This window comes from Coregonus clupeaformis, chromosome 15 (genome assembly GCF_020615455.1).
Source record: "Coregonus clupeaformis isolate EN_2021a chromosome 15, ASM2061545v1, whole genome shotgun sequence".
Classification (NCBI taxonomy): domain Eukaryota; kingdom Metazoa; phylum Chordata; class Actinopteri; order Salmoniformes; family Salmonidae; genus Coregonus; species Coregonus clupeaformis.
In genome coordinates this window covers 2,820,763-2,837,504 of record NC_059206.1, presented here as the reverse complement: position 1 = coordinate 2,837,504, position 16,742 = coordinate 2,820,763, and the positions used below count along the sequence as shown (strand labels likewise).

At 43.7% G+C, this 16,742-nt stretch overlaps 1 protein-coding gene across 1 annotated transcript in view; it reads left to right on the top strand.

Moving 5' to 3' along the window:
* LOC121583123 (lipoxygenase homology domain-containing protein 1-like) overlaps positions 1–16,742 on the top strand; it is a 71,594-nt gene that overhangs the window by 35,763 nt on the left and 19,089 nt on the right. Inside the window, 6 exon segments of the mRNA XM_045225345.1 lie at positions 3,415–3,596; positions 3,822–3,938; positions 4,200–4,362; positions 4,769–4,923; positions 11,608–11,817; positions 12,209–12,335. Of these exon segments, the coding sequence (XP_045081280.1) occupies positions 3,415–3,596; positions 3,822–3,938; positions 4,200–4,362; positions 4,769–4,923; positions 11,608–11,817; positions 12,209–12,335 (954 nt within the window).

Below are 16,742 nucleotides of genomic sequence, written 5' to 3'. Positions count from 1 at the left end.
CTTGCTAATTGCCTATAATTTCCACCTGTTGTCTATTCCATTTGCACAACAGCATGTGAAATGTATTGTCAATCAGTGTTGCTTCCTAAGTGGACAGTTTGATTTCACAGAAGTGTGATTGACTTGGAGTTACATTGTGTTGTTTAAGTGTTCCCTTTATTTTTTTGAGCAGTGTATATATATATATATACAGTTGAAGTCGGAAGTTTACATACACTTAGGTTGGAGTCATTAAAACTTGTTTTTCAACCACTCCACAAATTTCTTGTTAACAAACTATAGTTTTGGCAAGTCGGTTAGGACATCTAGTTTGTGCATGACACAAGTAATTTTTCCAACAATTGTTTACAGACAGATTATTTCACTTATAATTCACTGTATCACAATTCCAGTGGGTCAGAAGTTTACAGACATTAAGTTGACTGTGCCTTTAAACAGCTTGGAAAATTCCAGAAATTATGTCATGGCTTTAGAAGCTTCTGATAGGCTAATTGACATAATTTGAGTCAATTGGAGGTGTACCTATGGATGTATTTCAAGGCCTACTTTCAAACTCAGTGCCTCTTTGCTTGACATCATAGGAAAATCAAAAGAAATCAGCCAAGACCTCAGAAAAAAAATTGTAGACCTCCACAAGTCTGGTTCATCCTTGGGAGCAATTTCCAAACGCCTGAAGGTACCACATTCATCTGTACAAACAATAGTACGCAAGTATACCATGGGACCACGCAGCCGTCATACCGCTCAGGAAGGAGACGCGTTCTGTCTCCTAGAGATGAACGTACATTGGTGCGAAAAGTGCAAATCAATCCCAGAACAACAGCAAAGGACCTTGTGAAGATGCTGGAGGAAACAGGTACAAAGTATCTATATCCACAGTAAAACGAGTCCTATATCGACATAACCTGAAAGGCCGCTCAGCAAGGAAGAAGCCACTGCTCCAAAACCACCATAAAAAAAGACAGACTACGGTTTGCAGCTGCACATGGGGACAACGATTGTACTTTTTGGAGAAATGTCCTCTGGTCTGATGAAAAAAAAAATGGAACTGTTTGGCCATAATGACCATCGTTTTGTTTTGAGGAAAAAGGGGTAGGCTTGCAAGCCGAAGAACACCATCCCAACCGTGAAGCACGGGGGTGGCAGCATCATGCTGTGGGGGTGCTTTGCTGCAGGAGGGACTGGTGCACTTCACAAAATAGATGGCATCATGAGGAAGGAAAATTATGTGGATATATTGAAGCAACATCTCATGACATCAGTCAGGAAGTTAAAGCTTGGTCGCAAATGGGTCTTCCAAATGGACAATGACCCCAAGCATTCTTCCAAAGTTGTGGCAAAATGGCTTAAGGACAACAAAATCAAAGTATTGTAGTGGCCATCACAAAACCCTGACCTCAATCATATAGAAAATGTGTGGGCAGAACTGAAAAAGCGTGTGCGAGCAAGGAGGCCTACAAACCTGATTCAGTTACAACAGCTCTGTCAGGAGGAATGGGCCAAAATTCACCCAACTTATTGTGGGAAGCTTGTGGAACGCTACCCAAAACGGTTGACTAAAGTTAAACAATTTAAAGGCAATGCTACCAAATACTAATTGAGTGTATGTAAACTTCTGATCCACTGGGAATGTGATGAAAGAAATAAAAGCTGAAATAAATCGTTCTCTCTCCTATTATTCTGACATTTCACATTCTTAAAATAAAGTGGTGATCCTAACTGACCTAAGACAGGGAATATTTACTAGGATTAAATGTCAGGAATTGTGAAAAACTGAGTTTAAATGTATTTGGTTAAGGTGTATGTAAACTTACGACTTCAACTGTATATATATATACAGTATCTCATAAAAGTGAGAACACCCCTCACATTTTTGTAAATATGAGTATATATTTTCATGTGACAACACTGAAGAAATGACACTTTGCTACAATGTAAAGTAGTGAGTGTACAGCTTGTATAACAGTGTAAATTTGCTGTCCCCTCAAAATAACACAACACACAGCCATTAATGTCTAAACCGCTGGCAACAAAAGTGAGTACACCCCTAAGTGAAAATGTCCAAATTGGGCCCAAAGTGTCAATATTTTGTGTGGCCACCATCATTTTCCAGCATTGCCTTAACCCTCATGGGAATATAGTTCACCAGAGTTTAACAGGTCGCCACTGGAGTCCTCTTCCACTCCTCCATGACGACATCACGGAGCTGGTGGATGTTAGAGACCTTGCACTCCTCCACCATCCGTTTGAGGATGCCCCACAGATGCTCAATAGGGTTTAGGTCTGGAGATATGCTTGGCCAGTCCATCACCTTTACCCTCAGCTTCTTTAGCAAGGCAGTGGTCGTCTTGGAGGTGTGTTTGGGGTCGTTATCATGTTGGAATACTGCCCTGCGGCCTAGTCTCCGAAGGGAGGGGATCATGCTCTGCTTCAGTATGTCACAGTACATGTTGGCATTCATGGTTCCCTCAATGAACTGTAGCTCCCCAGTGCCAGCAGCACTCATGTAGCCCCAGACCATGTCACTCCCACCACCATGCTTGACTGTAGGCAAGACACACTTGTCTTTGTACTCCTCACCTGGTTGCCGCCACACACGCTTGACACCATCTGAACCAAATAAGTTTATCTTGGTCTCATCAGACCACAGGACATGGTTCCAGTAATCCATGTCCTTAGTCTGCTTGTCTTCAGCAAACTGTTTGCGGGCTTTCTTGTGCATCATCTTTAGAAGAGGCTTCCTTCTGGGACGACAGCCATGCAGACCAATTTGATGCAGTGTGCGGCGTATGGTCTGAGCACTGACAAGCTGACCCCCCACCCCTTCAACCTCTGCAGCAATGCTGGCAGCACTCATTTGTCTATTTCCCAAAGACAACCTCTGGATATGACGCTGAGCACATGCACTCAACTTCTTTGGTCAACCATGGCGAGGCCTGTTCTGAGTGGAACCTGTCCTGTTAAACCACTGTATGGTCTTGGCCACCGTGTTGCAGCTCAGTTTCAGGGTCTTGGCAATCTTCTTATAGCCCAGGCCATCTTTATGTAGTATTTTTTTCAGATCCTCAGAGAGTTCTTTGCCATGAGGTGCCATGTTGAACTTCCAGTGACCAGTATGAGGGAGTGTGAGAGCAATGACACCAAATTTAACACACCTGCTCCCCATTCACACCTGAGACCTTGTAACACTTACGAGTCACATGACACCGGGGAGGGAAAATGGCTAATTGAGCCCAATTTGGACATTTTCACTTAGGGGTGTACTCACTTTTGTTGCCAGCGGTTTAGACATTAATGGCTGTGTGTTTAGTTATTTTGAGGGGACAGCAAATGTACACTGTTATACAAGCTCCCAACCCCCCCCCCCATTTCACTCATATCATACACCTAACCCTTGTTTTCCCTCTGTCACAGTTGTGCCCTATGAGATCAAGACTTTCACCAGTGACCTGTTTGCAGCGGGTACAGACGCAGACGTGTTCATCGTGCTCTACGGCCGAGACGGGGTGTGCACCCAGCAGAGGTCTCTCTGTGTCAACAAGAGGGAGAGGACCATGTACTTTGAGAGGGGAGCTGAGGACATGTTCATCGTTGAGGTACGACCAGACAGTAGTCACCTATAAGACAATGTAAAGAGCAGACAGCTGTGTAGGGAAAATATTATTCTGGAATGAGGATGATGAGAATCATTGTGATGATGATGATGTGGATGATGAGAATGTTCCTCATGATGATGATGATGACGATGTGGATGATGAAGATGTTCCTCATGACGATGATGATGATGATGATGAGGGTGATGTTTCTGTAACACTGTGGAGTTGGAGGACGTGGGTGATGTCATAGAGAAGATCCGTATTGGTCATGACAACAGAGGGATAAACGGAGGCTGGCACCTGGACAGAGTGGAGATCAGACGACTGCTGAGGAAGGGGAAGGTACACAGGAGAAAGGCTACTCTGTTACTCAGTTACAGATCTAGAATCAGCTTACCCTCCCCAAATCCTAACCTCAACCATTAGGTAAACATTTGCAAAAAACTGATCTTAGACCAGTGTCTAGGGGCAGGGTAATACTACACCGGTCTTCACTATTATATATAAAGACAATAAAAATTTTAGTCACAAGGTGGTGCTCTTCTCCTCATGGAGAGACCTGGAGTGTATTCAGTCACACACTGCTGCTCTGCCTTTCTCTAGGGGTCGGAGACCATAATCTTCCCATGTGAGCGCTGGCTGGCCAGGTCAGAGGATGACGGAGAAACAGTGAGAGAGTTAGTACCTTCTGACATCATAACGGAGAAACTACTACGAGATGGTACCCTGAAAGTCAGCGAGAATGAGGTGGAAGATGCACTGGAGAGTATGTACACACAGACATATGCAAACACGTGCTAACACACACACACACACACACACACATTTCGGCCTAAGCACACACAATCTCGCATAAACACACCAGCTGGCGCAAACAAAAACACATACATACACACACGCACACACACTAAGGTGGAAGATGCAGTGGAGAGTACACACACATATACACACTGGAGGCTGGACATTACAGCAGAATGCACCTCTTTGTTTGTCAGACTCTTTGACTGCCAGGCAGTTTTCTGCTTTAAATTGGTATCTTTCTCCGCTGCAGTCACGCAGAGTGCCGGCAATTTGTTCCCATTTGAACACTTCAGTCCATTGTTATGACTTCCGTCTGTGGGTTGTCTGTCTGTGTTTTCTTATCTGTTATCTGTGCCCATCTCTGCCTGTAGCTCACACTTACAAAGTGTCTGTGATGACGGGCGATGTTTACGACGCAGGCACTGATGCCAACGTCTTCCTGACCATCTACGGAGACCTGGGAGACACCGGCGAGCGTAAACTCAGCAAGTCTGAGACCAACGGCAACAAGTTTGAGAGAGGAGCGGTAAGAAACAGAACACAGACTCCACCGTATCCCTGACTACATATCGTATCCCTGACTACGTATCCCTGACTACGTATCCCTGACTACGTATCCCTGACTAGGCCTTTCTGTCATTCATGTGTATTATTTGTACATCAAGTATGTTTATTGGCTTTTGCATCACAGCATAACATTTTACAATAATATTAAGGCAATATACACTGTCATGGTCAAAAGTTTTGAGAGTGACACAAATACTAATTTTCACAAAGTCTGCTGCCTCAATTTTGATGATGGCAATATATATATATACAGTGTGTGCGAATGTAGTAAGTTATGGAGGTAAGGCAATAAATAGGCCATAGTGCAAAATAGTTACAATTTCTTATTAACACTGGAATGATAGATGTGCAAAAGATGATGTGCAAATAGAGATACTGGGGTGCAAAATAAATAACAATATGGGGATGAGGTAGTTGGGTGGGCTACTTTCAGAAAGGCTGTGTACAGGTGCAGTGATCCGTAAGCTGCTCTGACAACTGACGCTTAAAGTTAGTGAGGGAGATAAGAGTCTCTAGCTTCAGAGATTTTTGCAGTTCGTTCCAGTCATTGGCAGCAGAGAACTGGAAGGAATGGCGGCCAAAGGAGGTGTTGGCTTTGGGGATGACCAGTGAGATATACCTGCTGGAGCGCAGACTACGGGTGGGTGTTGCTATGGTGACCAGTGAGCTAAGATAAGACGGGGATTTGCCTAGCAGTGATTTATAGATGACCTGGAGCCAATGGGTTTGGCGACGAATATGTAGTGAGGGCCAGCCAACAAGAGCTTACAGGTCACAATGGTGGGTAGTATATGGGGCTTTGGTGACAAAACGGATGGCACTGTGATAGACTACATCCAATTTGCTGAGTAGAGTGTTGGAGGCTATTTTGTAAATGACATCACCGAAGTCAAGGATCGGTAGGATAGTCAGTTTTACAAGGGCATGTTTGGCAGCATGAGTGAAGGAGGCTTTGTTGCGAAATAGGAAGCCAATTCTAGATCTAACTTTTGATTGGAGATGCTTAATGTGAGTCTGGAAGGAGAGTTTACAGTCTAACCGGACACCTAGGTATTTGTAGTTGTCCACATACTTTAGGTCAGACCCGCCGAGAGTAGTGATTCTAGTCGGGTGGGCGGGTGCAAGCAGCGTTCGGTTGAAGAGCATGCATTTAGTTTTACTAGTGTTTAAGAGCAGTTGGAGGCTACGGAAGGAGTGTTGTATGGCGTTGAAGCTCGTTTGGAGGTTTGTTAACACAGTGTCCAATGAAGGGCCAGATGTGTACAAAATGGTGTTGTCCGCATAGAGGTGGATCCGAGCGTCACCAGCAGCAAGAGCGACATCATTGATATACACAGAGAATAGAGTCGGCCCGAGAATTGAACCCTGTGGCACCCCCATAGAGACGGCCAGAGGTCCAGACAACAGGCCCTCCAATTTGACACATTGAACTCTATCTGAGAAGTAGTTGGTGAACCAGGCGAGGCAGTCATTAGAGAAACCAAGGCTATTTAGTCTGCCAATAAGAATGCGGTGGTTGACAAAGTCGAAAGCCTTGGCCAGGTCGATGAAGATGGCTGCGCAGTACTGTCTTTTATCGATCGCGTTTATAATATCGTTTAGGACCTTGAGCGTGGCTGAGGTGCACCCATGACCAGCTCGGAAACCAGATTGCATAGCGGAGAAGGTACGGTGGGATTCGAAATGGTCGGTGATCTATTTGTTAACTTGGCTTTCAAATACTTTCGAAAGGCAGGGCAGGATGGATATAGGTCTATAACAGTTTGGATCTAGAGTGTCACCCCCTTTGAAGAGGGGGATGACTGCTGCAGCTTTCCAATCTCTGGGGATCTCAGATGTTACGAAAGAGAGGTTGAACAGGCTAGTAATAGGGGTTGCGACAATTTCGGCGGCTAATTTTAGAAAGAAAGGGTCCAGATTGTCTAGCCCAGCTGATTCGTAGGGGTCCAGATTTTTCAGCTCTTTCAGAACATCAGCTGTGAAGGAGAAGCGGGGGGGGCATGGGCAAGTTGCAGCGGAGGGTGCAGAGCTGGTGGCCGGGGTGGTGGTAGCCAGGTGGAAAGCATGGCCAGCCGTAGCAAAATGCTTGTTGAAATTCTCGATTATTGTAGATTTATCGGTGGTGACAGTGTTTCCTAGCCTCAGTGCAGTGGGCAGTTGGGAGGAGGTGCTCTTATTTTCCATGGACTTTACAGTGTCCCAAAACTTTTTGGAGTTAGTGCTACAGGATGCACATTTCTGTTTGAAAAAGCTAGCCTTTGCTTTCCTAACTGATTGTGTATATTGGTTCCTGACTTCCCTAAAAAGTTGCATATCGCGGGGGCTGTTCGATGCTAATGAAGTACGCCACAGGATGTTTGTGTGCTGGTCAAGGGCAGTCAAGTCTGAGGAGAACCAGGGGCTATATCTGTTCTTAGTTCAGAATTTTTTGAATGGGGCATGCTTATTTAAGATTGAGAGGAAATCACATTTAAAGAACAACCAGGCATCCTCTACTGATGGAATGAGGTCAATATCCATCCAGGATACCCGGGCCAGGTCAATTAGAAAGGCCTGCTCACTAAAGTGTTTTAGGGAGCGTTTGACAGTGATGAGGGGTGGTCGTTTGATCGCAGACCCATTACGGACGCAGGCAATAAGGCAGTGATCACTGAGATCCTGGTTGAAGACAGCGGAGGTGTATTTAGAGGGTACATTTGTCAGGATGATATCTATGAGGGTGCCCATGTTTACAGATTTAGGGTTGTACCTGGTAGGTTCGTTGATAATTTGTGTGAGATTGAGGGCATCTAGTTTAGATTGTAGGTTGGCCGGGTGTTAAGCATATCCCAGTTTAGGTCACCAAGCAGTACGAACTCTGAGGATAGATGGGGGGCAATCAGTTCACATATGGTGTCCAGGGCACAGCTCGGGGCTGAGGGGGGTCTGTAGCAAGCGGCAACAGTGAGAGACTTATTTCTGGAAAGGTGGATTTTTAGAAGTAGAAGCTCAAACTGTTTGGGCACAGACCTGGATAGTACGATAGAGCTCTGCAGGCTATCTCTACAGTAGATTGCAACCCCACCCCCTTTGGCAGTTCTATCGAGACGGAAAATGTTGTAGTTGGGGATGGACATTTCTGAATTTTTGGTGGCGTTCCTAAGCCAGGATTCAGACACTGCTAGAACATCAGGGTTGGCGGAGTGTGCTAACGCAGTGAATAACTCAAACTTAGGGAGGAGGCTTCGGATGTTAACGTGCAAGAAACCAAGGCTTTTACGATTACATAAGTCAACAAATGATAACGCCTGGGGAGTAGGAGTGATACTGGGGCTACAGGGCCTGGGTTAACCTCTACATCACCAGAGGAACAGAGGAGGAGTAGAATAAGGATATGGCTAAAGGCTTTAAGTACTGGTCTTCTAGTGCGTTGGGTACAGAAAAAAAAGGGGGCAGGTTTCCGGGCGTTGTAGAATAGATTCAGGGCATTATGTACAGAAAAGGATATGGAAGGATATGAGTACAGTGGAGGTAAACCTAAGCGTTGGGTAATGATAAAACAGATAGCATCACTGGAGGCACCGATTGAGTCGGTCTCCGCGTGTATGGGGGGTGGGACAAAGGAGCTATCTAAGGCAGGTTTAGCTGGGCTGGGGGATCTACAGTGAAATAGTACAATAAGAAATAACCGAAACAGCAATAAGAAAGGCATATTGACATGGGAGAGAGGCATAAAGCAATCACAGGTGTAATTCGAGAGAGCTAAGACAACAGCTGGTAATGGCGACAAAGTTTGGGCTGAGGCTAAACATAAACAGGATGCGGTACCGTAAAAAGGAACAGTCCAGCAGGCATCAGCTGTATAGCTGAGTTATCATAAGGTCCGGTGAACAGCAATAGGATAGTTCGGAGGTAGTTCGGGGGCTGCTATAGCACTAGCGAGCAAGAGGCCACGGCTAGCGTGTGCTAGTGGGCCGGGGCTAGCAGATGGATCTTCGTGGTCGACGTTGTAACGGGAAGCCTGTTGTAACCACATCAGACGATTTCGTCGGCAGACCAGTCGTGTTGGATCGGCGGGGCTCCGTGTCAACACTAGGAGGTCCCGTCCGGTTGACAGAGAGGTAGATAGCCAGGAGATGGGCCTGGCTCAAGGCTAACTCAGGGCTGATTAGCCAACCACAAACGTCCATTTGGTTGCAGCTAGCTAGTAGCGATTAATCCGGTGATAAAGGTTCAGTGATTCCGGCAGAAAAACCGATATGTTCAGGGTCGATAGCGCGATGTGCAGACTGTGCAGACTGGCCGACAATTGTCCAGGCTAGAGCTGGCTGGTAGGTAGTGCAGGCCACGGCCACGGACAATGGTGAAGACCGCTAACGGTGGCTAATAGCAAGTAGCTAGTTAGCTGGCTAGCTGGCTAGTTTCAGCCAGAGGTTCTGGATAAAAATGTATGAAGAAACAACAGAATCCATTCCACATTGGGTGAGGCGGGTTGCAGGAAAGTATATTTAGTTAAAGGATGGAAAGTGAGATTGAGAAATATATACGAAAAAGACAAAAAAACTAAAAACAGGCTATTTACATAAGGAAACTAAAGAAAACACGACCACACTGCTATGCCATCTTGGATGTATATATACTCCAGAATGTCATGAAGAGTGATCAGATGAATTGCAATTAATTGCAAAGTCCCTCTTTGCCATGAAAATGAACTTAATCCCCAAAAAACATTTCCACTGCATTTCAGCCCTGCCACAAAAGGACCAGCTGCCATCATGTCAGTGATTCTGCCGTTAACACAGCTGAGAGTGTTGACGAGGACAAGGCTGGAGACCACTCTGGCATGCTGATTGAGTTAGAATAACAGACTGGACGCTTTAAAAGGAGGGTGGTGCTTGAAATCATTGTTCTTCCTCTGTTAACCATGGTTACCTGCAAGGAAACACGTGCCGTCATCATTGCTTTGCACAAAAAGGGTTTCACAGGCAAGGATAATGCTGCTAGTAAGATTGCACCTAAATTAACCATTTATCGGATCATCAAGAACTTCAAGGAGAGAGGTTCAATTGTTGTGAAGAAGGCGTCAGGGCGCCCAAGAAAGTCCAGCAAGCGTCTGGACCGTCTCCTAAAGTTGATTCAGCTGAGGAATCGGGGCACCACCAGTGCAGAGCTTGCTCAGGAATGGCAGCAGGCAGGTGTGAGTGAATCTGCACGCACAGTGAGGCGAAGACTTTTGGAGGATGGCCTGGTGTCAAGAAGGGCAGCAAAGAAGCCACTTCTCTCCAGGAAAAACATCAGGAACAGACTGATATTCTGCAAAAGGTACAGGGATTGGACTGCTGAGGACTGGGGTAAAGTCATTTTCTCTGATGAATCCCCTTTCCGATTGTTTGGGGCATCCGGAAAACACCTTGTCCAGAGAAGACAAAGTGAGCGCTACCATCAGTCCTGTGTCATGCCAACAGTAAAGCATCCTGAGACCATTCATGTGTGGGGTTGCTTCTCAGCCAAGGGAGTGGGCTCACTCACAATTTTGCCTAAGAACACAGCCATGAATAAAGAATGGTACCAACACATCCTCCGAGAGCAACTTCTCCCAACCATCCAAGAACAGTTTGGTGACGACCAATGCCTTTTCCAGCATGATGGAGCACCTTGCCATAAGGCAAAGTGATAACTAAGTGGCTCGGGGAACAAAACATCGACATTTTTGGTCCATGGCCAGGAAACTCCCCAGACCTTAATCCCATTGAGAACTTGTGGTCGATCCTCAAGAGGCGGGTGGACAAACAAAAACCCACAAATTCTGACAAACTCCAAGCATTGATTATGCAAGAATGGGCTGCCATCAGTCAGGATGTGGCCCAGAAGTTAATTGACAGCATGCCAGGGCAGATTGCAGAGGTCTTGAAAAAGAAGGATCAACACTGCAAATATTGACTCTTTGCATAAACTTAATGTAATTGTCAATAAAATCCTTTGACACTTATGGAATGCTTGTAATTATACTTCAGTATACCATAGTAACATCTGACAAAAATCTCATAACACTGAAGCAGCAAACTTTGTGAAGACCAATACTTGTGTCATTCTCAAAACTTTTGACCACAACTGTACAAAATATCCTAATATTGAGTTGCCCCTCCCCCCTCAGAACAGCCTCAGTTCGTCGGGGCATGGACTCTACACGGTGTCAAAAGTGTTCCACAGGGATGCTGGCCCATGTTGACTCCAATGCTTCCCACAGTTGTGTAAAGTTGGCTGGATGTCCTTTGGGTGGTGGGCCATTCTTGATACACATGGGAAACTGTTGAGCGTGAAAAACCCAGCAGCGTTGCAGTTTTTGACACAAACCGGTGCATTTCACACATACTACTATACCCCGTTCAAAGGCACTTAAATGTTTTGTCTTGCCCATTCACCCTCTGAATGGCACACATATGGCACACATACACAATCCATGTCTCAATTGTCTCAAGGTTTAAAAATCCTTCTTTAACCTGTCTCCTCCCCTTCATCTACACTGATTGAATCGGATTTAACAAGTGACATCAATAAGGGTTCATAGCTTTCACCTTTATTCACCTAGTCAATCTGTCATGGAATGAGCAGGTCTCCATAAGATTTTGTACACTTAGTGTATGACCCCTGCCTTCTATTCCAGGTGGATAAGTTCACCATTGAGGCGGTGGACCTGGGCCAGGTGTTTAGAATGAAGATTTGCCATGACAACAGCATGATGAGTGCTGATTGGTACCTGGACCAGGTGGAGGTGGTTGACGAGGATACGGAGGAGGTCTTCCTGTTCCTGTGTGAGCGCTGGCTGTCCAGGAAGAGAGAGGACAGGCGCATCGAAAGGATGTTCTATGTCAAGGTACTGTTATAGAGGCCTTTTGGCCTTGGTGTGTGTGTCTGTCTGTGTGTGTGTGTGTGCCACAGTGTGTACACCAATGTATATGTGAACTATACTTCTGCAGTCAGTTTGTGTGTGCATGTACAGTACCAGTCAAATGTTTGGACACACCTACTCATTCCAGGGTTTTCCTTTATTTTTACTATTTTATACATTGTAGAATAATTGTGAAGACATAAAAACTATGAAAGAACACATATGGAATCATGTAGTAACCAAAAAAGTGTTAAATAAATCAACATATATTTTATATTTGAGATTCTTCAAAGTAGCCACGCTTTGCCTTGATGACAGCTTTGCACACTCTTGGCAAAATCCTGGCAAAGTGTGTGTGACCTGAGTATTCTCTCAGGGTTACGAGGGGGAGAGGGAGACTCTCCAAGGCAGTAAGAAGAGCTCAGCCCTGATCATGAAGAGTGTGGACAGCAACATGAATAATAAGAAGAAGAAGGAGGAGAACATCCAAGAGGAGAGTGCAAGTCAGTAAACACACACTACTGTCAATATAAACACACACATCCATTCCCCCACACACACATTCACACATTCACATTAAAAAAGAGTTTCACCAGTTTCATACATTGCAATGAGCTGATTGATAACTCCAGACATAAGTCTTTATTTGCATTCTGCTTTGTAGAGGCAGTGTTTGGAGAAACACACATACAGTGGCTTGCGAAAGTATTCACCCCCCTTGGCATTTTTCCTATTTTGTTGCCTTACAACCTGGAATTAAAATTGATGTTTTGGGGGTTTGTATCATTTTATTTACACAACATGCCTACCACTTTGAAAATGCAAAATATTTTTTATTGTGAAACAAACAAGAAATAAAACAAGAAAACAGAAAACTTGAGCGTGCATAACTATTCACCCCCCAAAGTCAATACTTTGTAGAGCCACCTTTTGCAGCAATTACAGCTGCAAGTCTCTTGGGGTATGTCTCTATAAGCTTGGCACATCTAGCCACTGGGATTTTTGCCCATTCTTCAGGGCAAAACTGCTCCAGCTCCTTCAAGTTGGATGGGTTCTGCTGGTGTACAGCAATCTTTAAGTCATACCACAGATTCTCAATTGGATTGAGGTCTGTGCTTTGACTAGGCCATTCAAATCAAATCAAATCAAATTGTATTGGTCACATGCGCCTAATACAACAGGTGCAGACATTACAGTGAAATGCTTACTTACAGCCCTTAACCAACAGTGCATTTATTTTTAACAAAAAAATTGTTGAGAAAAAAAAGAGCAGAAGTAAAATAAAATAACAGTAGGGAGGCTATATATACAGGGGGGTACCGGTGCAGATTCAATGTGCGGGGGCACCGGCTAGTTGAGGTAGTTGAAGTAATATGTACATGTGGGTAGAGTTAAAGTGACTATGCATAAATAATTAACAGAGTAGCAGCAGCGTAAAAAGGATGGGGTGGGGGGGCAGTGCAAATAGTCCGGGTAGCCATGATTAGCTGTTCAGGAGTCTTATGGCTTGGGGTTAGAAGCTGTTGAGAAGTCTTTTGGACCTAGACTTGGCACTCCGGTACCGCTTGCCGTGCGGTAGCAGAGAGAACAGTCTATGACTAGGGTGGCTGGAGTCTTTGACAATTTTGAGGGCCTTCCTCTGACACCGCCTGGTATAGAGGTCCTGGATGGCAGGAAGCTTGGCCCCAGTGATGTACTGGGCCGTACGCACTACTCTCTGTAGTGCCTTGCGGTCGGAGGCCAAGCAGTTGCCATACCAGGCGGTGATGCAACCAGTCAGGATGCTCTCGATGGTGCAGCTGTAGAATTTTTTGAGGATCTGAGGACCCATGCCAAATCTTTTCAGTCTCAATACATTTAAATGTTTCCCCTTAAACCACTCGAGTGTTGCTTTAGCAGTATGCTTAGGGTCATTGTCCTGCTGAAAGGTGAACCGCCGTCCCAGTCTCAAATCTCTGGAAGACTGAAACAGGTTTCCCTCATGAATTTCCCTGTATTTAGCGCCATCCATCATTCCTTCAATTCTGACCAGTTTCCCAGTCCCTGCCGATGAAAAACATCCCCACAGCATGATGCTGCCACCACCATGCTTCACTGTGGGGATGGTGTTCTCGGGGTGATGAGAGGTGTTGGGTTTGCGCCAGACATAGCTATTTCCTTGATGGCCAAAAAGCTCAATTTTAGTCTCATCTGACCAGAGTACCTTCTTCCATATGTTTGGGGAGTCTCCCACATGCCTTTTGGCGAACACCAAACGTGTTTGCTTATTTTTGTCTTTAAGCAATGGCTTTTTTCTGGCCACTCTTCCGTAAAGCCCAGCTCTGTGGAGTGTACGACTTAAAGTGGTCCTATGGACAGATACTCCAATCTCTGCTGTGGAGCTTTGCAGGTCCTTCAGGGTTATCTTTGGTCTCTTTGTTGCCTCTCTGATTAATGCCCTCCTTGCCTGGTCCGTGGGTTTTGGTGGGTGGCCCTCTCTTGGCAGGTTTGTTGTGGTGCCATATTCTTAAAAAATTTTAATAATGGATTTAATGGTGCTCCGTTGGATGTTCAAAGTTTCGGATATTTTTTTATAACCCAACCCTGATCTGTACTTCTCCACAACTTTGTCCCTGACCTGTTTTGAGAGCTCCTTGGTCTTCATGGTGCCGCTTGCTTGGTGGTGCCCCTTGCTTAGTGGTGTTGCAGACTCTGGGGCCTTTCAGAACAGGTGTATATATACTGAGATCATGTGACACTTAAATTGCAGACAGGTGGACTTTATTTAACTAATTATGTGACTTCTGAAGGTAATTGGTTGCACCAGATCTTATTTAGGGGCTTCATAGCAAAGGGGGTGAATACATATGCACGCAACACTTTTCCGTTATTAATTGTTTTGAATTTTTTGAAACAAGTAATTTTTTTCATTTCACATCACCAATTTGAACTATTTTGTGTATGTCCATTACATGAAATCCAAATAAAAATCCAGTTAAATGACAGGTTGTAATGCAACAAAATAGGAAAAACGCCAAGGGGGATGAATACTTTTGCAAGGCACTGTACAATCCGTTATTAGCATGTTTTAACCACACCTATGTAAATGGTAGATTATCTGACACTCAAGAAGATGGAAAATATAAAGATGGAAAATATGGAAAATATAAAGATCCAGTCCATTTACAAAATTGGAGGCCCCTTACACTTCAGTGTTGTGATGCAAAAATCCTAGCAAAATGTATAGCGCATAGAATTAAAAAGGTATTGTCGGATATTATTCATTCTAATCAGACAGGTTTTTTACATGGAAGATACATTTGAGATAATATAAGGCAAGTATTGGAAACAATAGAACACTATGGAAAATATGGGAAACCAGGCCTGCTATTCATAGCAGACTTCGAAAGGCATTTGATAAAGTTCGACTGGGGTTTATATATAAATGCCTGGAGCATTTCAATTTTGGAGAATCTCTTATAAAATGGGTCAAAATCATGTATAGTAACCCTAGGTGTAAAATAGTAAATAATGGCAATTTCTCAGAAAGTTTTAAACTGTCAAGAGGAGTGAAACAAGGTTGTCCACTATCGGCATATCTATTTATTGTGGCCATCGAGATGTTAGCTATTAAAATCAGATCCAATAATAATATCAGAGGATTAGAAATACAGGGCTTAAAAACAAAGGTTTCATTGTACGCTGATGATTCATGTTTTCTTTTAAATCCACAACTAGAATCCCTCCACAGCCTCATAGAGGATCTAGATACATTTTCTAACCTCTCTGGATTACAACCAAATTATGACAAATGTACTATATTACGTATTGGATCACTACAAAATAAAAATTTTACATTACCATGTAGTTTACCAATAAAATGGTCTGATGGTGATGTGGATATACTCGGAATACATATCCCAAAGGAAATAAATGATCTCACTTCAATACATTTTAATACAAAGTTATCAAAAATAGATAAGATCTTACTACCATGGAAAGGAAAATACCTGTCAATTTGTGGAAAAATCACCCTGATTAACTCTTTAGTATTATCCCAGTTTACCTATTTGCTTATGGTCTTGCCTACGCCTAGCGAACAGTTTTTTAAATTATATGAGAAAAAAATATTCAATTTTATTTGGAACGGCAAGCCAGACAAAATTAAAAGGGCATATTTATATAATGAATATGAATTCGCAGGACAGATATTATTAAATATTAAAGCATTAGACCTATCACTAAAAGCTTCAGTCATACAAAAGTTATACTTAAATCCGAACTGGTTCTCAAGCAAATTAGTAAGATTGTCTCACCCAATGTTCAAGAAAGGCCTTTTTCCCTTTATTCAGATTACAACCTCTCACTTTCAGTTATTTGAAAAGGAAATAATTTCCCAAATATCACTATTTCTAAAACAAGCCATAGAAAGTTGGTTGCAATTTCAATTTAATCCTCCAGAAACGACAAAACAAATAATGCAACAAATATTGTGGTTAAATTCAAATATACTAATTGACAAAAAACCTTTATTTTTTGACAGAATGTTTAAAAAAGGTATAATCTTCGTAAATGATATCATCGGTAGGACAGGTGGAGTTATGTCGCACATGCAGCTAACAAAAACATATGGAAATGTCTGCTCTACCCAAAATTACAACCAAATAATTGCAGCCTTACCGCAAAAGTGGAAGAGGAAAGTGGAAGGGGGAGAAAGTAAGGAACTTGTCTGTCGGCCTTGCATTAAAGAACATAATTCGTTAAGGAAAACTGTGATAAATAAAAAAGTATATCAGTTTCACTTAAGGACCAAAGGATTGACAGCCGTCCCATATAGATTGCAAAACAGTTGGGAAGAGATCTTTGACGTACCGATCCCATGGCATAGTGTTTATGAACTGACACGCAAAACGACACCGGATTCAAAAAAT